We start from the raw sequence: 25,059 nt of genomic DNA, 5'->3' as shown, positions 1-25,059 counted from the left end.
TAAAAGTGATTTTTTTACAACTTTAGATTAGAATCAGTTAATGCTTATTTATTTATTTACAATCTTCTCTCCCATGTGCAATCAGATGGTTGGAAAACATCTGCTGCTTCTACTCAGGTTTTTGATCTCATCAGTTTCCTAACTAATCCTTTGGTTCAACAAACTCATCCTGTCTGTTCTCATCTGTAGTCACTTGTCATGTAAAAGTCTTCACAATTTATTTTCTTACTGTTTCTCCATCTTTTTTCCAAAGTCTTCAATGCCAACAATGGTGGAAAAAATATACATTTGGTCTCCATTCTGAGACTTGCATGTTTTACAAACATACAGATCCTCTTCATCTTAATAACCATGAGTTTATAAAGTCAAGCAGTCTGTAATGAGGAGAAAACAACTTGGAAGTCTGGTTGGTGCTTTTAGCAATTAATCTACTCTTTGTGCATGCATGGCCTTAAATCTGTGTGAGCTAGTATTCTCATTGCATTGTAACTACTACTTGGACTTCTTTTTTACAGTGGTTAGCTTGCAGCAAATAGCTTTCTGCAAATTTAATGCTGGGTCAGAAAAAGATACAGCCAGCATTTTCACCAAGTTGTATTTTTATGTGACCAGCTTGCCAGTTTACATGGCTTTTGATACCTTTCAATATCAGAGCATTCTCTCTATATTGTTCATTCACTGTAAGTCATCTTATCAGAGAAATAACAAATATACAAAAGGTTTTGTAGAAAAGCTCCTGAGATCTTCCTAGTGTTGTAGTATGTTGTGAATTGGGTGAGTTTGGACAAGGAAGGGGAGTATGAGGATGGCATGCACTGCAAGAGCAGAAAACTAATTATAGAATAGAATAGAATAGAATAGAATAGAATAGAATAGAATAGAATAGAATAGAATAGAATAGACCAGGTTGGAAAAGACCTTTGAGATCATCAAGTCCGACCTATCACCCAACACCATCTAATCAACTAAACCATGGCACCAAGTGCCTCAGCCAGTTTCCTCTTAAACACCTCCAGTGATGGTGACTCCACCACCTCCCTGGGCAGCCCATTCCACTGGCCAGTCAAGTCTAGTGCCTCCAGTGTCTATTAAATAAAGTTAAATGTAGAAAGATCTTCTTCACTGCCTTATGCCAAGTACTTACACAGGTGATGTGGACAGATATGCTTTGTGCTAGGTGTTCTCTTTCTGTCCCCTCCACCAGGTGGTGTTGGTTGAAACTCTATATGCTGCTATGTAGCTTACATTTTCTCTCCACAGATATTCTGTAGTAAGTGGATCATAGCTGGGCTGTCTTGGGAAACCAATTTGAGAAAATCATTACATTGACAAGTGTTGAAGATGTGAGCAAGAAACATTTCACTACCTCATGTGGTTGGCTGATTGAAATGGGTGAGCTCTTTAGAGCTATAGCTTGCTAGAGATGTACCTGAGGCAGCCTGAGCTGAGAGTAACAGATAGGGTGGTTGCATGGAAATAAAAACAAGAAATGGGGGTCTTGGAAGTGACTGAGACCAGTATCCTGGGAGAGGAGGTGATGCATAGTAATCTTACCATTGCTGAAACTATTTTGCTTTTCAGTATGAATTTTGTTCACAAATGCCTCCATGTGCTTATTTGCTTTGGAATCTCTTGCATTTTTATTTCATGTCCGTGTTTCCTTTGTGTGTGTTAGACGCCATTCCTGCTCTTCTATATTTCCATAAGTATCTTCTCAACTGCCATATGTTGTTTTATTGTTTAAATGTATACATTTGCAACACACTAGGCCATTTGGTAATCTACTGGAGATGTGTGATGTGTAAACATTTGCTGGGCTGGGAGGGGGCAGAGAATAAGAGGTTTTTCAGGTTTTCTTCTGCCTAGATGTTACAAATGCATAAAATCTTGGGGATGAAATCACACCTATTATAATTTGATTTCAAATTCCATAAGACCTTTTCTTACAGAATATAATCATCTTTAGAGAGGAAACAGTAAAAGTACAGTAGCAACTATTGGTATTAATATATGTATATATATAACTTCTCTATATAAACACTATATGTATAAAACACTATATATATTAAAGCACTAGATAGATAGAGTTTAATGAAACACTAACATATTTAGATGCCTGTATAGATAGTTGACCATTTTCCTAACCCTTTACCTGCAACCTTAAAATTTTGTGCACTAAAAGACAAAGATGTAAAGATGACAAACTTTGTAGGAAGAGGCTAATGAAAAATGAAGGCACAGCCATTAAAATGGTAACATGTCCGGTACAAGTACTGTGAATGCACATAGGGAACATGGTGTAAGAAAGGCTAATTGACCTCCAGGTTTCTGGAGCTTATAAAAGATATGAATGTCATTTCAGCTGGGAAGTTTTGAGATTCCTTCTGTCTAATTTGAGGATGTGGATCCAAGAGTATCGCTTTGATGGATTCCGATTTGATGGTGTGACCTCTATGCTGTATCACCATCATGGAATCGGTAAGCAATTGAGCCAGCTGCAGTCTGTGCAGCCCTGTTGAAGCTCTGTTGCGGTAGAAATGGTGGTGTGAAAGTTTACTGAATGACCAAAAGCTTTGCTAATGTGTAGTTGTGCTGCTTTAGGGATACATCTGGAAGTAGAACCAAATTTCCTGCATATTGCAGAATCTCCTGGGCATATTGCAGCTTGGGCCTTTAAAACTTCCTTTCTTCTTGAGGAGAGGCTGAGGGAGCTGGGGTTGCTTAGCCTGGAGAAGAGGAGACTCAGGGGTGACCTTATTGCTCTCTACAACTACCTGAAGGGAGGTAGTAGACAGGCGGAGGTTGGTCTCTTCTCCCAGGCAACCAGCACCAGAACAAGAGGACACAGTCTCAGGCTGTGCCAGGGGAGGTTTAGGCTGGAGGTTAGGAGGAAGTTTTACACAGAAAGTGACTGCCCATTGGAATGGGCTGCCCGAGGAGGTGGTGGAGTCACCATCACTGGAGGTGTTCAGGAGGGGACTTGATAGGGTGCTTGGTTGCATGGTTTAGTTGATGAGGTGGTGTTGGATGATAGGTTGGACTCGATGATCTTGAAGGTCTCTTCCAACCTGTTTTATTCTATTCTATTCTATTCTTAGGCACAGGATTCAGTGGAGATTACAACGAATACTTTGGCCTACATGTGGATGAAGATGCTTTGTGTTATCTCATGCTAGCCAACCACATGATTAAATTTTTACATCCGGAATGCATAACAATAGCAGAGGTAAGAAGAGAACTTGGCATCCTCAACTCACTGTCAATAATCTCTAAGCTTTGAAGTATGACTGGCTATATGCTTATTTTTTTAATGGCCTTCTGAATAAAGCAGTGATTAAAGTTTTGTGTAATGAGAAGAAAAAAATGAAGTAAAATTACATCATGCCTGACATTATTTAAAAAAAGAGGCAAAAGACCCCCTACCACTATGATTTCTTCAGTTAGAAATGAGCTGCATATAAAAAACAGGTCTGAGCAAATGCTTAGGCTTTGTTTATTTGAATTTGATAGAAAATATGCTGAACAAACTAACAGTGCATTGGTTTTATTTATTCATTTATTTATTTTAGCATTCAGGTAAAAATTCCAGAGGTAGATAGCTAGATGTCAATAGCACCAAAGTGGGGATTTTACTTCCCCAAAATCCGGCTATTAAAACTGTGAAGAAAGTATGTCAGAGCTACTCAAATCTCAGACTCAGACCTTGTCCAGGTAGGTGTCACAGAGGAAGGCTTTTGTTTCAGATCATCTTGACCTGCATTAGGCAGTGTTTAGTCCTTTGTGACTGATTTAGGAGAGCTGTTGAACTTGCCTTTATATGCAGAAGTTTCATTACTTGGTATTTGCAGCATATTCAATGTGGATGCAGGTTACTGTGTGATCTGCTGATTAAAGCAGTATAATCCCCTCTTGGCTTAGCTTTTCATATAGCCCAGGATGCTGCTGGCTATCTCTGCTGCCAGGGCAGGCTGCTGACCTAGAGCACCAGGGCCTCCCCAGCAGAGCTGCTCCCCAGCCTTGCACTCCCCAGCCTGTATCAATGCAGGGGCTAGTTCATCCCACAGGCAGGATTTGACAATTGCTCTTCCTGAACTTCCTGTGCTTGCTGTTAATTGATTCCTCCAGCCAGTCAGGGTCCCTCAGGATGGCAGCTCTGCCTTCCATGGCCTAGGATGCTGGCCACAAGCTTCATGATGATGTAGTCGGTCTCCTAACTTACATCAGATTGGGAAGGGTGTGCATTATGCATGTATACACATGTGTATATGTAACTTCAACTGCAAAGTATTTTTCATTAGACTACTGCAGCAGTTGGATTGGAAACTGGATTGAATCCAGATTTCCAGAATGAGAATCCTAATTTAGCCCTGGATCTAGTCAGAGGTTAATTCCACAAGTTTTTGTGTGGATGGAAGAGATGTATGTTAATCCATAACTGTTGTGGTGGATGGCTTCTCACTGGCTTCAGTTAATAAAATGGAGTACTGATAGATACTTTGCAATGATTGGAGATTTGCATTTTCTATGCAGATAAGCAAACTTTAGAAACAGAATGCTGTGTGGTGCAATTGCTTAATAAAATGGTGAAATAAATATTTTAAGAAGGATCAGCCTCCATCAATATGAGACTGGAAAATCATGCAGTGACAGCATGTGGCTTTCCAGGGCCAGCTGGATCAATAGTTCTGCTGTTGTGCATTTAGGAGAGGAGTACAGATTGTATTTTTCTTCCTTAGCATACTTTGGGTTCAGCCTTTTTATTTTTATGCCGTTCTTTATGCAAAATATCAATAAACAAAATGAAGCTTTAATTTGTCTTTCTCTGACTACTTTCTATTGATTACTCGGAGCTCAAGAGAGCTAATTATTTCAAATTCTGCATCTACTGAGGTCCCTTCTCCCTCAGATATTTATTCTGTTAAGCTATTTTGTGGTAGAGTATTTGAGAAACGTCATAGTGCTTTTCCCTGTAACTCTTCCATTCCAACAGCAACCTCTGGTTTAGAAATCATTCACTGATTCCATTTGATGGTTTTCCTCCCTTACCCAGCTCAAAATGTAAAGCTGTTTAGAGTTTGCAGAGTGTTTTTACAGAAGTGTAACTGCATGGTGGAAAATCTGAACTAATAGTCACAGTGTTATGAAAATGATGATTTTCTTTTGTCCCCCCCCCCCACCTTCTTCTTTGGGTTGTGTTTTGTATGTCAGGATGTTTCTGGAATGCCAGCTCTTTGCCGACCCGTGGCGGAGGGAGGAGGTGGGTTTGATTATCGACTAGCCATGGCTATTCCAGATAAGTGGATACAGGTGAGAATTTTTTTATAGCAATACATTCTGTTCTTCAGAGTGCCACTTTTACAAGTGAGAGGATGGCAGGGAATGGATAAAAGCAAGGGTGGTGAGATGCTGAAACAGGCTGCCCAGGAAGGTCATGGGAGCTCCCTTCCTGGAAGTGTTCAAGGCCAAGCTGGATGAGGCCTTGAACAACCCGGTCCACTGGAGGTTGTTCCTGCTAATGCTAGGGCAGGTGAAACTACATGGTCTTTAAGGTCCCTTCCAACCCAAACCATTCTATGAATCTACATTTCCCTGTCTATACATACACAAAACCACTTCAGAATCCTACTGACAAATTTTACTGTGTTCTGTTAATGTCCTATTGAAATAAATCCTGGCGGGTCTGGGCACAGGTGTTAGCAGCCCAAATGAGAGTTGTCAGATGTCATGTAGGTGTCAGAAGATGAGCAAGTTTAGAGGCTGTATTTTACATTCTAGCTGATGCTTGTTTTCTCTGTGCAATACCCAGAGGCTCATTTTGTTCAAAATAGCCTGTGCCTTGCAACAGCTGTAGAATGTCTAATCTGTATGGCATGTAAATAAGTAGCTAATAAGTTAAGATATGCATATCAATAGTTAAAATAAACCCACTCAAAACAAAAAATCCACTCTGGAAACATTCAACAGGCCCTCCTGAAATTTGGCATAGTAATTGCTGTGGAAAACTTAACCAAAGTGCAAGTGAATTATGCAAACAGGAGCAATTGATACAGTGGAGTTATAAAAAGAATAATAAAGAATGTAGAAGTGGTCTTCAAGAACAATGGTGCACTAATAAACTCTCACCATGATAAGGATTTCAATTACCTGCTCCCTAATACAGAGAATCACAAAATTGAATAAACCACTAAATTACCTCAGAAGGCTTCTGCTGATGTTTTAGACAACATTTTCCAGTTAGAAGATTGCATCTGAATCTCTCAGGTTATCCTGATTACCTGGAAACAATAAATGTTTTATATGAACATTAATGATTCAACAAGTGTAGTGAGTAGCCTAAAATAAAAAATATTAAATTAACTTGTCTTCAGTGTCTTTCACTTTTGGAACCAGGAGGTGAAGGGCTGATAGAAAAATGGTACAGTGGAATGCAGCAAGGGTTCATCATCTTCCTTACACCACCAGCTTCAATGCTGGTACCAGTGCTGGTGCCTGACCTTTCTGCTCCCTGAGGTTTTCCTCTCATGGGTTTTACAGCCTAACCTTGACTGTCCCTGCCTTCTAGGTGATGCTTAGCAGGACAGTCATATATATTTAGCATGTACTAAATTAGCATAGTGAGAGGTATTTACTCCAATGTAAAAATGGCCTTTAATTAGACAAGGATCTTTTCTTGGGCACTCTGGCCTTCAAAGTCAGTTTGAAGTTGGATGTTTATGTTATTTTAGCCTTTCTTCATCCATTTTAGCCAAAGCAGGGCTATCTTGACTAAACTCCCTCCTTCAGCTGCTGGCAAGCCAGCTGTGTGGATCTTCATTTTAGACAGACACTTGCTGATTGTAAATAACCTTGGTTCCAAAGCACAATAAGTCAACTCGCTTTCCTGTTGCATGGTAAGCTAGGCAGTTATCCCACAGGAAGCTTCTAGCTAAGGCAGGGGAAAAGAAGCAACCACAACAGAAGACCTTGTGTTAGGGAAAGAGGTGACATAGTTTGTTAGCACATTTCTTGAGGTGAAAACAAAAACCAAAAGCTGAAACAGTTGTAAAGGAAAAATTCAAAATCAGAGTCTATCAACTACTATCAAACTGTCCTAAACTACTTGCTCTTATTTCTCCCCAGCTTTTAAGTATGTGCCAGTTAATAGTAAGTTGTCTAGGCAATTTCCTCAAAGTGCTTTTAAACCTAAGGCATCTTTAGGGTTCCATGAACTAATGATCTGTAAAAATAAAGCAAGATGTTTGTCATAACAATGGCTGTGCTAGTTTGGATTGAAGGGAGGTGTGGTACATAATAGGATACCATGCAGGGACTTGAATATGTTCAGAGCCTTAAATTATGTACTTGTTAGGGTTTTTAAATAAGTCTGTTTGGGAGTACCTGGCCAATCTGAATACTACAGCATCATATTAGCTATCTGGGTGTTTATTGGCCTTTTATCACTTTTATTTTGATTTCTACATATTTACATATTTAAGTTGTAGTGCTCAATGGAGTTCTATAAAGTACTACAGAAAAAAAAAAGGACTAACAAATTGGACTAGATTTAGAAGCGAGAGGAAATAATATCATATGAGACAGAAAATTCCTGTTGATGTGAACATAATTAAAAAGACATCTAGCACAGCAAAAATGGTATAATGTGTTGTGCACTTCATGGCACTGGCACAGTGCTAGCTTGCAGTGATGCATTCTCCACCACAAAGCCCAGTGGTTAAACTGTTAACTGGAAGCTGCCATCCATCAGGGTTGCTTGAAATAGAGGAGTTCTTTCGATACCATGTGTAGGTAGGTGTATGCCCTCATATTTCTTCCCTGGTTTTGCTGCAGTGCTTTCTTGCAGCTCCTATCAATCACATTGCTGGCTGTATCAGAGGATTCATGTAATTTATGGCAAGTCCTGTTGTCCATGCTTATATGTGGAAATACAGGAGAAAGTGTTCTGTTTGTTATATTTATGTAGTGGAATTCAACAGAAAAATCTCCTTGGATTATGGGAGGAAGTCTCATTGCTTCAAAAACTTGGAAAGAGAAGCTAAAGTAGTAGAGTTCACAATCTCTTGGAAATATCTTTGCTAAGGTAATCTAGAAAGGTAGTAATGTGCTTTTGAAAGATCAAGAGGGTGTTTTTAATGAGCTTCACTTTTTTTCCTGCAGATAATTAAGGAGCTGAAAGACGAAGACTGGAACATGGGCAATATCGTGCACACGTTAACAAACAGACGGTATGAGGAGAAATACATTGCATATGCAGAGAGTCATGACCAGGTATTTGGCTGTATTTCTAAGCAAGTGAAAGATGAGGTTCAGAGGTTTGGGGTTTGTTTTTAAAAACTCTGGAGAAAATTGAGAAATAGAATACATAGAATAAACCAGGTTGGAAGAGACCTTCAAGATCATCGCGTCCAACCCATCAACCCATCCAACACCACCCAAACAACTAACCCATGGCACCAAGCACCCCATCAAGTCTCCTCCTGAACACCTTCAATGATGGTGACTCCACCACCTCCCCAGGCAGCACATCCCAATGGGCAATCACTCTCTCTGTATAGAACTTCTTCCTCACATCCAGCCTAAACCTCCCCTGGTGCAGCCTGAGACTGTGTCCTCTCATTCTGGTACTGGATGCCTGGGAGAAGAGACCAACCTCTGCCTGTCTACAACCTCCCTTCAGGTAGTTGTAGAGAGCAATAAGGTCACCCCTGAGTCTCCTTTTCTCCAGGCTAAGCAACCCCAGCTCCCTCAGTCTCAATCATTTCAGAGACAGGTAGGCCTGGAGCTGTGCTTGGCTTTTTCAGTGGGGTTCTCTTGTGGTTTTGTGGGGTTTTTTAAATAAAGGGCTTGGAGCTGGACAAGTGGTATCACTTTTGCTTTGTTTGTAAGAAATGTCCTAGCTCCTTGATTTGCCTGCCTGTCATGTGACACAGGAAGGCATATAATCCATACTTTGGAAAATACATCTCCCATAAAGTAAGATGAAGCACTATTTATGATAAGCATAACCAATATCATAATTCAGCAAATGTATTCACTGAATCAATGTTTATGACTGTTGTGTTCATTCAAGAAAATGTTTCATCTCCAGAAGAATGGAAAACATCTCCTTTTTGGAGATCTAAATGAAGTATTTTTTTTACCCAATTGGATCAAAGCACAGCAATAGTATTGGTTCTGTATAGGGAAAAATGAAGAAGCAATGATTGGTTTGGACAGCACTCATTTCTCACAATCTTTGTAATGCTTGTATTCATTTTATAATAAAGGGTGAGAGTAATTTACCTTCAGCCCTTTACATAAAAGAGATTGATATTCTATTTCCTATACCTTCTATAACCAAAGACAACAGAAGTCTCCAAAACAGGGCCTTCATTTTATTTTAAAAAGACAGTAGTTCTGTGTTTAGCAGCTTCCTTTTATGTACCTGATTACATTCTTATCTCAGAGACTGTTACACAGTGTTCACTTAAGGCATGAGAGAAGAGTCCTAGTCCTGCTAAAGAACTTCAGGTGTTACATGGAAAAACGTATTACATTACATGCATGGGCAGGTCTTGATCTGTCAGAAGGTAGGGGAGGTCTCCAGTGGGACCGTGACAGGCTGGGCAGGTGGGCAGAGTCCAAGGGCATGAGATTTAACACATCTAAGTGCCAGGTTCTACACATTGGCCACAACAACTCCATGGAGTGCTACAGGCTGGGGGCAGAGTGGCTGGAGAGCAGCCAGGCAGAAAGGGACCTGGGGGGACTGGTTGACAGTAGGCTGAACATGAGCCAGCAGTGTGCCTAGGTGGGCAAGAAGGCCAATGGCATCCTGGCCTGCATCAGGAACAGTGTGGCCAGCAGGAGCAAGGAGGTCATTCTGCCCCTGTACAATGCATTGGTTACGCCACACCTTGAGTCCCGTATCCAGTTCTGGGCCCCTCAGTTTAGGAAAGATGTTGACTTGCTGGAAGGTGTCCAGAGAAGGGCAAGAAAGCTGGGGAGGGGTCTGGAGCACAGCCCTGTGAGGAGAGGCTGAGAGTGCTGGGGGGTTGCTTAGCCTGGAGAAGAGGAGCCTCCGGGGAGACCTTATTGCTGTCTACAACTACCTGAAAGGAGGTTGTATGGTCTCTTCTCCCAGGTGGCCAGCACCAGAACAAGAGGACACAGTCTCAAGCTGTGCCATGGGGGGGTTTAGGCTGGAGGTTAGGAAGAAGTTCTTCACAGAAAGAGAGATTGGCCATTGGAATGTGCTGCCCAGGGAGGTGGTGGAGTCACCATCACTGGAGGTGTTTAGGAAGAGACTGGATGAGGCACTTGGTGCCATGGTTTAGTTGATGAGATGGTGTTGGATGATTGATTGGACTTGATGATCTCAGAGGTCTTTTCCAACCTGGTTAATTCTATTCTATTCTATTCTATTCTATTCTATTCTATTCTATTCTATTCTATTCTATTCTATGATGAGTTGCTTTATGCCATTACTGTTGCTGGTTTTTATTTCACACTGGATTTTCCCATTTGAGTTGTTTTGTGTATCAGTCTGTGTTTGTGGGTTTGAGTCTATTTAGAAGATCTGTTTATTTTAAATGTTTAAAAACCCCAAAGAGACAAGAACAACCAAAAAACACAACACCCACAAAACCCAAAGTGAATCAAAACCCCAAGACTTATTGCAGATGTACAGCAGGAAGATATGTGAAAAATAGGATAGAGAAACAAAATGGGGATGCACACCAAATTTGGTTTGGAGATACTTGAAGTGATGCATGTGAGAGGCTGAAGCAATGCTAGTTTCTTGTGTTATAATGGGCTACAAGCTGACTGTTACCAGCCAGAATACAGGGCCCTATGCTTGTGAGTGTGTGAAAATAGCAACTGGATACTAACAGCTGTCAAAAGAAGCAGATACAGTACTGGAATTATTATGAATGGAATGGAAAGCAAAGAGAAAAATCAGTATGCCACTGCAATGTTTCACAGGTTTTGTGTATTGTGAATGTTGGAGGCTTTAGTCCTGTGTCTCAACAGGTCTACATCATAACTGGAAAAAACACTTAGAGTTGGTGAGAATAATAGCAGCTGTGGATTGTTTTTTGTAAAAAGAAAACTAAAGAGACTAAGACTCTTCAGAGCAGAAAAGAAATAGCATTGGAAGGGGAAGGATAAAAATGTATAAAGTCATGGCTGGCATAGAAAATGTGAATAGGAAGCATTTACTTTCTCTTCTAATGGAAAGATTAGGGCATATTAAATGGCACTCTAATGCCACATTCTGAGTCTAGAGAAGAATTAATTCCTTGCAGTCTTTAGTCTTGCCATTCTTGCATAGGAATATATATTTTTTTAAATATTGTTTCTTTTACTTGAAAGAATAATCTATAAATGCTGCTACATTGTTAGCTGGCAAGTACAGCATGATGGCGCTTTTCTGCTAGACCTACTTAAAATTCATCAGGCTCTCTGGAATATAGTGTGAGTTTTCATGCTAGAGTGTAAAAGGAGAATGCAGCTAATTGAACAAACCCCAGCTCTTTACATACAAACACTCCAAAATGTATTCAAGTACTTGCATGCTAATACATTAGAATAATCCTTGTTACATGGCATCTGTGTGGCCTTTCAAGTAACAGTAAGCACTAGCAAGTTAGTAATTCCATCTGTGTCTTTAGACAGAATGACTCGTTCTTGGTGCTGTGTGAAATGATGGAAAGCAAGTCACATTCCTGATTGCATATTTCAAATGCATTCTGCATCTGTAAATCAGGCCTGTTCATAGTAGCCCTTTACTTCCACATCCCAGGAACTTTGCTTGAGATTTTTGCTTTCCTTCTGCTGTTTCCTATCAAAATACCAAAGTGGTAAGTCTTTCGTGGTTTACTGAATTGGCAGCACCATTTCACATTGGATTTCTGTAGCCAAAATAGTTCTCAGCATTAATTGCAGAGTTTGATCCCATCAGGTAAAATGCAGGACCATAAAATGGGTCAGGCAGCTATTAGTGTATTGATTGCATGCTTTGTATTTTAATCAGCATGAAGAGCCCCAGTAATCGTGAAAGGTTGCAAGGGGAAAACAGAAAGCTGAGTCTAGCATCCAACCAGGAACATCCCTGCCTCAATTTACATACTTCCATTTTGGCAGCAGATTATAGTGCCTTGTGATGCCACTCACAGAATAGAATAGAATAGAATAGAATAGAATAGAATAGAATAGAATAGAATAGAATAGAATAGAATAGAATAGAATAGAATAGAAATAACAAGATTGGAAAAGACCTTCAAGATCATCCAGTCCAACCTATCACCCAATACCATCTCATCAACTAAACCATGGCACCAAGCACCTCATCCAGTCTCTTCTTAAACACCTCCAGAGACAGTGACTCCACCACCTCCCTGGGCAGCACATTCCAATGGGCAATCTCTCTTTCTGTGAAAAACTTCGTAGCAATCCAGCCTAAACCTCCCCTGGCACAGCTTGAGACTGTGTCCTCTTGTTCTGGTGCTGGTTGCCTGGGAGAAGAGACCAACCCCCACCTGGCTACAATGTCCATTCAGGTAGTTGTAGACAGCCATAAGGTCTCATCCGAGCCTCCTCTTCTCCAGGCCAAGCAACCCCAGCTCCCTCAGCCTCTCCTCACAGGGCTTGTGTTCCTAACCCCTCCCCAGCTTTGTTGCCCTTCTCTGGACACCTTCCAGCAACTCAATATCTTTCCTAAAGTGAGGGGCCCAGAACTGGACACAGGACTCAAGGTGTGGCCTAACCAGTGCTGAGTACAGGGGTAGAATGACTTCCCTGCTCCTGTTTGCCACACTGTTCCTGATACAGGCCAGAATGCCATTGGCCTTCTTGGCCAGCTGGGCACACTTCTGGCTCTTGTTCAGCCTACTATTAACCAGTACCCCCAAATACAAAGTTGCAGTCGTTAGAACCTAGGGTCACTGTGACCTGGTGATCATCAGTGATTGCAGGATGTTTACGTTGTGAACAGGGACGAGGCTGTGATCACCAAGTTGTGTCCTCATCTTCTCACCAATCTTATCTCCCCTTACAACACAGAGCAGCTGCTTAAGAAATAAAAATAATGCTAGAGACACTTCTGGTGTACCCAAATGTTGTCTTCATTTGTTTTGAACTCTTGTAGGCACTCGTTGGTGATAAGACGTTGGCATTTCGGCTGATGGATGCAGAGATGTACACAAACATGAGTGTGCTCTCGCCTCTCACTCCAGTTATCGATCGGGGAATACAGCTCCATAAAATGATTCGTCTCATTACTCATGCACTCGGAGGAGAGAGCTATCTGAACTTCATGGGTAAGTAATCTTAGGAATAAGTCTTTTATTTTCTCATTTACAGGATACTTGGCAGGGCAATAAAATGATCTGGCGTCATCTTACATCCACAGTATTCATCACAGTGCTGAAGTTTGGAGTATAAATGCTTTCAGAGAGGTTTAGTGCAAGAGGTAATATGCATTGCTTTTCCTGTCTGTGAGATGTATTATAGGACATGAAAATAAAATCAGTGTGTTTCCTAACTTTACCAAAAATAACTTGTGATAATCTCTAATTCAGGTTACTCTGATTTACAACTCGGACTAGTATCTTCAGTTGTTGTTCTACAGGTTTTTCAGGTGCTGAGCATTGCTTTGCACACCTGAGTTGTCTTTTGTCTCTGTCATATGCTTCTGATCTTCTTAGGTAACAGTGAATTTAATAATGATAGCTCTGTGCTTATTTCAGTTATCAACTGTCAGGAAGTAATCTGGAAGCAGATGATGTATTTTGTTGCTTCATAGTGAAGAGCAGTGTCTTAGTGAGGCAGGCAATGAGCAGTTGTGATAGGCTCATGGGGGAAGAAGGGCTGAAAGCATTGTGTAAATGACAGTCTCAGTTACCTGGTGGTGAAACACTTGACAATTACAGAAGTTTTAGCTGAATCTTGACTCCAATTTCTATTGTTAAGTTTTATGTGTTATCAAAGGGCATGTGTATCACCCTTCTTCCATTAAACTATGTTCAAAATACATTTTTCTAATTAAAAACCTGGAAAACAGTAAGGCAATGGTTAGTATTCACTTGAAGCATTACATGTACTGATAAATGTTCTCTTCCTCAATATTTTTTCTTCAAATTAAGGCAGCTTCAGCACAGAACAACTCAATTCAGGCTTATAAAATTATTGTTCCCAGGGAGATACAGACATTTTTCCAAAGAGTGAAGAAATTAATAAGTGTTTTTCACATAGGTAGTCAGGCACCAAAATGTGCAAGTTGTGTGCCCTTCCACTCAAATTAATGCCACTACAGTAGTTAAGGAAGCAGGTGTTTTAAAAGTACTCCAGCAAAACTGCAGGTGTCTCTGTCACAGGTTGACTTGCTAAGGCTAAAAGAATTATCAGTAATTCCATGTGGCATGTTAAGTCCAGTGTTTCAGTGCTGGTTGATAGAGCAATTAATATTGTGTGTCTTTGAATACTACAAATGTTTTAGTAACTGTGTTATTGTTTGCTCTATGTAAAAGGTGAAAAGATAGCAATAAATGTTGAAGGACAACAGAAATTCAGATTGCTTGCAACCCAGTGTACATAAACCATGTATTGCAGCATGCTAACTTGTTAAGCAACTGCAGTGACAAATGAGTTCTGTAACTTCCAGTTTTCAGCAGATGCTGAGAGTAAGGGAGAGAAACCTTCTGTGGGGTAGAGGGAGAAGTGGAAGTCATCTTTAACAGCTGTGCTTTCCTAGGCCCTTCCATAAATATCTTGTACCTTCTTTTACTGAAAACAAAGATATCAGAGCAACATGGAATGGAGTGGAATGGAATGGAATGGAATGGAATGGAATGGAATGGAATGGAATGGAATGGAATGGAATGGAATAGAATAGAATAGAATAGAATAGAATAGAATAGAATAGAATAGAATAGAATAGAATAGAATAGAATAGAATAGAATAGAATAGAATAGAATAGACCTCCCTTCACAGGTAGTTGTAGAGAGCAGTAAGGTCTCCCCTGAGCCTCCTCTTCTCCAGGCTAAGCAACCCCAGCTCCCTCAGCCTCTCCTCACAGGGCTGTGCTCCCAACCCCTCCCCAGCTTTGTTGCCCTTCTCTGGACACCTTCCAGCAACTCAACATCTTTCCTAAACTGAGGGGCCCAGAACTGGACACAGGACTCAAGGTGTGGCCTAAGCAGTGCTGAGTACAGGGCACAATGACTTTCCTGCTCCTGCTGGTCACACTGTTCCTGATGCAGGCCAGGATGCCATTGGCCTTCTTGCCCACCTGGGCACACTGCTGGCTCCTGTTCAGCCTACTATCAACCAGTACTCCCAGGTCCCTTTCTTCTGGTTTCTCAATGCTATACTCACCTTAGGGGAAAACAAATATCTTCCAAAGAACATTTATTTAGGAGTGGAAATTTGTGTTCTCGAATGTATCCTGGAATTCCAATTTAAAGCCCTGGAATAATTACACCTCTGTTGGCAATATCATTTATACTCCATACATGCAAGCAGATTCCTGTTGCGAGAAGTTGTGCCCCCTAGAACACCAAACGCTGATTCTGGCTTCCTCCCAACTTTCTCACTTTTCACTCTGTGGTTCCCCATTGTTCTTACAGGTATCAATAAGGAAGCACTGCAAAAATGCTATTCTTGTTATTTTTCATGATTCTGGATGTTTAATTTTCACTGAAGGCTTTTATTTTCCTTCCCAATTGCTTGTATCCCAGTACAGGCAACCAATGATGCATGCAGACTTAAGTGGAAATAGGAGTGTTTTGTCATTTCAGTAAATTGGTTCCCATGTAACACCCTTATTGGCAGGATTGTTTCCTCAGATCTGTGTTTCCTTTTTCTGTGCAGCTTTGCAAGTAATCTCTGGGGCTTCATGTGCCCATCTGCCATGGAAGACTTAACCTAGAAAGGAAAAACCTCCATATGCTTGGCTAAAAAATGAGCATGACAATGATAAATGTCCTTCTGTAGGCCAGTTTGTCTTAAAAACAATAGTGAAAAAAGTAGTAAATGTTTTGCAACCTGTGCTGTGTCTAAATGCTCTGATTCCAAAGCAGGTAGGGAGCAGCAATCCTAATGTAGCTGTAGTTTCTTCAAGCCAACTTTCAGTTTAGACAGAGATTTTAATATTGAGACTAGCCAGTACTGGTTAAAAGATAACAGAATAACAGAATGGCTTAGGTTGGAAGGGACCTCAGGGATCATCTACTCCATGACTTTGAGAAGGCAAAAAGGTTTCAAGTTCTTCTGCACAGTGTTTTAGTAGGGGCACAGGTGATGCTTCTTGAAGGGCTTCCTGCTCTACAGCTACGTTTCTGTGAAGATGTTGACATAGGTAATACAGGTTTGATTATCTGAACTTAAGTGACATTTGAAGAGGCAGCCCCAAGCATTCACACTATGTGCCTGCATTAAATACTGGGAGTATTTTTTTTCTTTAATTGGAAAGAATAGAAAAAACCCCTTGCAATATGTACTCAAGTATTTTTGTCTGCAACTATAGGGATATTGAAACACAATATGCATCTAATGTTAAACTAATTAAAACCAGAAATTGTGTGGAAAAATACTTGAAGACATAGATCTTTGCCCTCTTAAATATGAGGATTTGAAGGGAAATCAGTATCTGACTAAAATTCTTTATTGTTGGTTTAACCCCTAACAAAATAGCAAACCTTAAGATTTAGTCTACATCCTCATTTGCTGAACAGGGACTAAAAGAAATTGTAAAACTTAGAGGCTACTACAGAAGTCTTCTCCTCATCTCACCTTGAAAATAGTGTAGCCACTGTTGTTACCCATCAGACCATGGCTAACTTCAGTGTAAAGATACTCACATTTCCTGAAAGTGATAGTTAATTTAGCACTACAAAACTGTTCTGTCTGTACAGCCCTTCATTTTCCTTTGGCTTCATTTTCCATCCTGCTCCTGAAGAAAGGCTCTAGACAACTATAATTGATCCTTTCCTTTAAATGTACTTTTTCTATGCTCTGCTTATTACCTGTGTCCTGCACTTAGGGGAAACCCTGCAGAACATGTGAAATAGCTGTGCCAGGTTTTTCAGTGAACTTGTTTACATGTTGTCTCCTTACCTTAAATATACATCTGTCTGTCTGTCTAGAGTTAGACAAGCCAGGTTAGCTGTTTTCTTGCCTAGAATATACATAAGATCCATCCCAAGAGGCTTTAAATAGCAATTTAGGCCATTGGGATACTTCATAGCACTAATATTTACTTTTTATGCCACTGTAGGGTCTTGGGTTTCTGCTTCCTAACAATTTTTTTTTTTTGCTTTCTGCATCATTTCAAATTGGCTTAAACTCAAATCTATTGATTTAAATAGAGATTAGTTCCCTACATGAACCTCTTGCACTGTTTTTCATGACTTTTCTATAGTAAAACAACTCCTAATTAGGACTCCAGAGACCAAGTCTCTCTTCCTGCAGGAAAACTATGTAGAAGCTGGAAGGTGATTTGCAGTAACCAGAACATTTTTTTTGTAATCATGAGCATTGACTGATGGTGTTACTGTTGGGGTTGACATTTAACTCTGTTTCACTGATAGGAAATTCATCTGCAAAGCTTCCTTTTCCCACTTGTTAGTTCATTTACACAGTAATTTATTTACTTTCTTTACACGTGTGCTGTTGGTTGTCTTCTGGACGCAGTAAACCCAGCATCATCTTCTCCAGTGGTTTGGTATTACGAGGCTCTTTGGCCTTAAAAATAAAATGCTATGCATTAAATAGTCCTTCAAGTATTTTGGAGAGAGAAACTTAGGTATTTTAAAATCTATTTATTTTTAAATTAAGTGATTTTGTTACATAAGGCTTTTGCAAACACGTTGATGAACATCAAAAGGCATGGAGCAAAAACTGGTGCAGTAGCACTAGCAGCAGGCTGTAAATATGCATACAAGTTACATTAAGAATATTAATGACATTTGAAATAAAAATGATACAACATAGATTACAGCATAAATGGAAATGTTACTTAAAGCATAATCTTAAGCATGTCCATGCCAGGCTCTGCACTGCTCAAGTACTGGTGAATGCCAGCAGCTTTTGCTCTGCACCCATGCAGAACCATCTACCCCAAAGGGAGAACGAGACTGTGAACAAGAGGACACAGTCTCAAGCTGTGCCAGGGGAAGTTTAGGCTCGAGGTGAGGAGAAAGTTCTTCACCGAGAGAGTCATTTGTCATTGGAATGTGCTGCCCAGGAAGGTGGTAGAGTCACTGTCCCTGGAGGTGCTCAAGAGGGGATTGGATGTGGCACTTGGTGCCATGGTCTAGTCATGAGGTCTGTGGTGACAGGTTGGACTCGATGATCTTTGAGATCTCTTCCAACCTTGGTGATACTGTGAGACTGTGACAATGAGTTCCCCTTTCACAGAGCCCTCTGGACGACAGGAAGCCTGCACAGGGTGCTGGACACACTTGTGGCATGGGGGGTTTGCAGCACCAGCAAAAGCCAGAGGAAACCACCACCTCAAAAGCTGTGCCATCAACAGGCTCTTGGAAAGGCCAGGAGAAGCGACAGCAGGCTCAAAACCCCTCAGACAGTTACCCACAGCAAGGTGCCATCATTGGACCAGCTCTGGGGCTAGGGAAGCTAAGGCAGAAGGCTGGACCCATGCCTCAGCTTCTTTCCTTTAGCTGTATGTGTGTTTGGGTGTCAGTGACTGCTGCATCCACTGGTGTTTTACCCTGCTCTGCAGCTTTCAGCCAGGGGAAACCACCATCAAGCCTTCTGGCCCTCAGCTTGGATGGCTGGGACGTGGCACTTGCACCCACTCACTAGGCATGCTGCAGAGGTGAGTGGAGGCTTGCTCCCATAGTACAGACAGGCAAGGTGGTGCCCTGGCCTTTTCCTGAGAATCATAACCAGCTCCTTCAGCCTCCCCTCTGTCACCATGTGTGAGCAGATACAACCAGGTTTACTGATACAGTAGTTTATGTAATGTGAGGGCTTACATAAATAAGAGTTCCCTGTATATAAATAAATGAGAGTTCCCTTTCTATTTATGTGCCAGCTTTCACTTTGGTTGTTGTTTTGAAGAACACATGTAGGAATAGGCCTCTATACATTGTAACTTTGTAATTCACACTTGCAGCACAGGTTTTTAGAGGAATTTCTCTTTTCAAGCATTCAAAATTGTAATTTTAAACAAATTGTGATACAGTCAAAATATTGCACATCATCTACCTTTCTAACTCTACAAGAAGTGTCTATCATTCTGTTCTTTCATAAATGGAGCTATGGAGTAAAAAAACAAGTTCAGAAACTTTTCAGCAAGCTATAATTAAACTATATTAGATTGGCATTGATTAGTTTTAATTAGCTGTTGTTTATGAAAAAAAGAATACTCAATAGTTGAAGATTAATCTAAAGACTACAATATTCTGACTAAATAATGTTTTGATTTGTTTCTTCACCTTGAATTAAATCAATAGGTTTACCTACTTCCAAATTACTTTACTTTCTTTTTTCTTTTTAATTCAGAATGTTGGGACTGTAGGAAAAGCTCTGTCTGAAGAATTTCTCTCAAATTTACTCAGTAATTCATTGTGTGAGCCATTAAGTGTAGTCATCCTAGAATTCATATGCTGTGATTAACTCAGATTTAAGAAACCCCCAACTTTGAATGCAGCATCTCAGTGCTGGGTTCTACACATTGGCCACAATAGCCCCAGGCAGTGCTACAGGCTGGGGGCAGAGTGGCTGAAGAGCAGCCAGGCAGAGAGGGACCTGGGGGTGCTGGTTGACAGTAGGAGGAACATGAGCCAGCAGTGTGCCCAGGTGGCCAAGAAGGCCAATGGCATCCTGGCCTGCATCAGGAACAGTGTGGACAGCAGAAGCAGGGAAGTCATTCTGCCCTGTACACTGCACTGGTTAGGGCACACCTTGAGACCTGTGACCAGTTCTGGGACCCTCAGTTTAGGAAAGATGTTGACTTGCTGGAAGGTGTCCAGAGAAGGGCAAGAAAGCTGGGGAGGGGTCTGGAGCACAGCCCTGTGAGGAGAGGCTGAGGGAGCTGGGGTTGCTTAGCCTGGAGAAGAGGAGGCTCAGGGAGACCTTCTTGCTGTCTGCAACTACTTGAAGGGAGGTTGTAGCCAGGTGGGGGTTGGTCTCTTCTCCCAGGCAACCAGCAGCAGAACAAGAGGACACAGTCTCAAGCTGTGCCAGGGGAGGTTTAGGCTGGAGGTTAGGAAGAAGTTTTTCCCAGCAAGAGAGATGGGCCATTGGAATGTGCTGCCCAGGGAGGTGGTGGAGTCACCATCCCTGGAGGTGTTTAGGAAGAGACTGCATGGGGCGCTTGGTGCCATGGTTTAGTTTGTTAGATGGTGTTGGGTGATAGGTTGGACTTGATGATCTTGAAGGTCTTTTCCAACCTGGTTAAGTCTCCAAGTACCTTAAAATATTACATATTGTAGTTATTTTAACATTTCATGAAGCTTGGTTTGTCATATGGACTCTTTGTAACTATTAGAGCTTTAGCAGAGCCTTGATGTTCCACAGCATGCACAAATAGTTTTTGTGGGATTGTTTTATTCATGATGTTTTTTTCAGAGAGAAATTTATCTAGCTGTTTCTCTCTTTTGAGTAGAGAGGACTTTAGGAGATACATATGTGTTTTGGTTACAGTTGCATCTGTATGTATTCAGAATGACAGACAGCATATACTTATTACTGGATATCTTTATTCAGAGGCTAGCCTCAGGAACATAAGATGCTTTTGCTGGTCTCTCTGGTCTGTCTCTCCGTTCCTTTCTCCCAGTGTATCAGTAGCAGATTTTCAAAGGATATATTGTTTTCTGGCAACAGAATGTTCCCATTAAGCTCTAAATAAGAAAACAAGTAGTGCAATAAGCTGCCATGATAGTGTGGCTGTGTAAAAACAAAAGAGAATGAGTAACGACATTATCTGAAGGGGGGGGGAAATGTGAAAGATGCAATTTCACTTGTTTCAGTGGATTGTTTTCTTTTTTTGAAGAAGAAGATCCATGTAAAGTATTTATCACTTCAGCAATTCTATTTTTTTTGGAAACCAAAGGAATGAAAAATCATTACTGGGAAATATTTCCTATGCCCAATTCAAAATGCTGTTGTGGAAGTAATCTCTAATGGTTCCTTGTCTCTGTTTTGTGTTTTGCTTTTTTTCACTTTGAATTTCCAGCATTGCTGGAGGGGAAGAGAGGAAGTCATCTCATTGTTTGTATGTGTTTGGCTTTCCTCAGAGTTGTAACACACCATTTTTCTGACATTGAAGCAGGCTCTTTTTGTTTTTATGGGTGACAAATACCATACACTGAAGAGTGTATTCTTTTATAAAAGCTGGGGGCATGAAGCAATGTACTGAATTCCACAAATTATAGGAAGTTCTTAGACTTTTTTTAGCTATTCTGAGTCTTTTCTGAATATTGTTATTATTATTGTTACTATTGTTGTTAATCATCATCACTATTGTCACAAAAAGAATCATCAACAGTAGATTGAAGTCTAGCAGGTGCCCTCTGCTTCTGTTTGTTGACCAGTGCTGCTTGGCTTGTGTACATATGCTTCACAGTAGTGTTCTCAATTTATGGGCTGATGTGTCCAGAGTTATCTCTCTGATACACCAACCATCAGGAAATTTTGGAGTGCATTAATGGCTCTCGGATTTCCTCCTTATTTGAACAATCCTCTATCCTAAAACCTGAGAATTGGTAGGTGAAATACAAAACTGGCAGAAGCTCTGCCTGATCACACTCTGAGTACCTCTTAAAAGCCCTTTACCAAAAGACATTATTGGGGGGCAAATGATGAAAGTCTTTCCTGAAGTCTTTATACCTGTAGCTCAGGCAAGGAGGGAAAGGTAGTGGAATAACACCACTTAAGTCAGAGTATCTTGTAAATCTTTTGATGTATCTTAAAGCTCTTCCTTTTAGGCATGCCACATTCAGAAGTACAAAGAGAGGAGAATTTGAAAGCTTGAACTTGCAGAAAGGGCATTTTCTGCTACAACTGATTTTTCAAAGACTGTGATAACATTGAGTTAGTCTAGTTCATTTCCCTGTTAGATTTTAAATGTCATCAAACATCTTGTTTTAAGCCTGTTCTCTCATCATTGCAAGATTTTTTTTCCCCCTGTTGCCTCAGGGGAAAAGGAAAAAAAAAAAAAAAAAAAAGAAAAAAAGCCAAGCTTAAGGCCTCTCTGGACAGTTGTGCTCTAGCTTCCACATTAGAATAGAAGAGAATAGAATAAACCAGGTTGGAAGAGACCTTCAAGAACATTGCATCCAACCAATCATCCAACACCACCTAATCAACTAAACCATGGCACCAAGCACCCCATCAAGTCTCCTCCTGAACACCTCCAGTGATGGTGACTCCACCACCTCCCTGGGCAGCGCATTCCAACAGGCAATCACTCTCTCTGTGTAGAATTTCTTCCTAACCTCCAGCCTAAACCTCCCCTGGTGCAGCCTGAGACTGTGTCCTCTTGTTCTGGTGCTGGTTGCCTGAGAGAAGAGACCAACATCCGTCTGTCTACAACCTCCCTTCAGGTAGTTGTAGAGAGCAATAAGGTCTCCCCTGAGCCTCCTCTTCTCCAGGCCAAGCAACCCCAGTTGCCATTTCCACATGTGTGGTGGGTTGAAATTTCCCCCTCAGACATGGACCTGTTTCCGAAGGTTGGTAAGCCTACGCTGTGCAAAACCATTCCATTTGGGGTTTTTATTTCACAGTCTAAAAGCATGGCATCAGAAGTTCTCAAATGTCTGCAATAAATTGTAAATTAGTTTTGGAAGGTAATGTTCTTTAGAGGCTGGTTCTTACCAGCTATTCTGGTGTTGTACACAGTCTGATAGTATTTCAGTCACAGGCAAGCATCACTTTAATATTGTATTTTAACTTTCCTTTTTTTTTTTTTTTAACTTTTTTTTTTTAATTGTGAGAAGTGAATAAAGCTGGTTCCAGCATCAGGTTTAAAATGCTTTTATGTCAGATTTTGCAACACTTCCATCCCTATAAAACATTTGTATGCGCAACATCCGCACGAAGCAATTGCAAATCTATGCTAAATTTTAAGAGCTGATTTAGGGAACATTCCAAGACTATTTTTATGGAAGCAGCACATCTCGATGATTAATTCTGATTTTCTAACAAATGCAGATGCAATTGCCCTCCATCTGACAGATGCATTTCATCTTGCAAGAAGTTCAGAATGACTTTGAGAGTTGTGTGAGACTTGGTCCCTATTCCAGTGAAAGACAGAGGGAATACCAGGACAATTACTACTGCCTTGAAGAGAAAAATCTCTGCAGAGTTTTCTGCTCATTAAGACATACCTTTCTGCACCTCGAGTAGTAGATCTTGTTTACAGACAGACAAGGCACTTCAATTTGAACCATATCCTTTCTGTGCCTGGAATGAACCAGTTGGCATCTTAATATAGGATAGGATAGGATAGGATAGGATAGGATAGGATAGGATAGGATAGGATAGGATAGGATAGGATAGGATAGGATAGGATAGGATAGGATAGGATAGGATAAGACAGGAGAGGAGAGGACAGGACAGGACAGGATAGGATAGGACAGGACAGGACAGGATAGGATAGGATAGGATAGGATAGGACAGGATAGAATAGAATAGAATAGAATAGAATAGAATAGAATAGAATAGACCAGACCAGGTTGGAAGAGACCTTCAAGATCATTGCGTCCAACCCATCAACCAATCCAACACCACCTAATCAACTAACCCATGGCACCAAGCACCCCATCAAGCCTCCTCCTGAGCTCCTCCAGTGATGGTGACTCCACCACCTCCCTGGGCAGCCCATTCCAATGGGCAATCACTCTCTCTGTGTAGAACTTCTTCCTAATCTAGATTGTCATAACTGGTTCATTTGATCATTAGGCAGATATGAATCTTTTCCAAAACTGCCCCTTCATAGCATGAAAAAGTACCAGAGGGCTTCACTGCTGATCTCTAACTGTTCTGTCTGGAAAAACAAACCAAAAAAAATTATATATAATATCTATATCTATATCCCACAATATCAATAATCTTGATTTAGGCATCCTGGTTACGATTGACTGTAATGAGCAGAGATCTTGCAGCAGGTCATGCTGTCATGCAATTATTATGGTAGCACTTTAGGGCAACAAGGCTGGTGAGAGGCCTTGTTCACAAGCCCTATGAGGACAGGCTGAGGGAGCTGGGATTGTTTAGCCTGGAGAGGAGAAGGATCAGGGGTGACATCATTGCCCTCTACAACTACCTGAAAGGTGGTTATAGCCAGGAAGGGGTTGGTCTCTTCTCCCAGGCAACCAGCACCAGAACAAGGGGACACAGTCTCAAGCTGTGCCAGGGGAGGTTTAGACTCGAAGTGAGGAGAAAGTTCTTCATTGAGCGAGTCATTCGTCATTGGAATGTGCTGCCCAGGGAGGTGGTGGAGTCACCATCCCTGGAGGTGTTCAAGAGGGGATTGGACGTGGCACTTGGTGCCATGGTCTAGTCATGAGGTCTGTGGAGACAGGTTGGACTCAATGATCCTTAGGGTCTCTTCCAACCTTAGTTATACTGTGATACTGTGATACTAATAAGCATCACTTAGAAAAATTGCTTTCAAGTATTTGGTGAGTGTCTTAAATAAACCAGTCACCTCCTTCCATTCCTCAGGTAACAGGATCTTAAAAGTACAATCTCCCACAAATCAAAAAACCATCAAACCCTGAGGAAAGCAATGAACAAGTTGAAATGGGCAGGTAAATTAATGGGTGGGTGTTCTGATGTGCACATTAATTATACTAGCATAAATATGAACCTCTCAAGACAGTGTTTTTGAAACACACTCTACAAAGCAGCAGTGTAGTTCTTTGGACTGTCAGTGTATTTCAAAGCTAGCTGTCATTCCAAATTAAGATGGAAAGGCAAACACTGTGTTGGTTTGAATGGCAATGCCAAAAGAAGAACACAGAATTCCATCACATGTTTTGATTTGGGGTCGGTAGCTTTGCTTTGTCTTTAAATAGGTCTAGAAAATGCTGAACCAACATTTATGGTAG

At 41.0% G+C, this 25,059-nt stretch overlaps 1 protein-coding gene across 2 annotated transcripts in view; it reads left to right on the top strand.

The window, feature by feature from the left end:
- GBE1 (1,4-alpha-glucan branching enzyme 1) overlaps positions 1–25,059 on the top strand; it is a 136,301-nt gene that overhangs the window by 79,021 nt on the left and 32,221 nt on the right. For both annotated transcript variants that reach the window (XM_054166110.1, XM_054166109.1), the window contains exons 8-12: positions 2,363–2,478; positions 3,099–3,226; positions 5,209–5,307; positions 8,155–8,265; positions 13,127–13,298. In XM_054166110.1, the coding sequence (XP_054022085.1) occupies positions 2,363–2,478; positions 3,099–3,226; positions 5,209–5,307; positions 8,155–8,265; positions 13,127–13,298 (626 nt within the window). The remainder of the gene's footprint in view (positions 1–2,362; positions 2,479–3,098; positions 3,227–5,208; positions 5,308–8,154; positions 8,266–13,126; positions 13,299–25,059) is intronic.

Source organism: Dryobates pubescens, chromosome 12 (assembly GCF_014839835.1).
Source record: "Dryobates pubescens isolate bDryPub1 chromosome 12, bDryPub1.pri, whole genome shotgun sequence".
NCBI lineage: Eukaryota > Metazoa > Chordata > Aves > Piciformes > Picidae > Dryobates > Dryobates pubescens.
The sequence above is the reverse complement of the archived record's forward strand: the minus strand, read 5'-3'. Positions and strand labels throughout refer to the sequence as shown.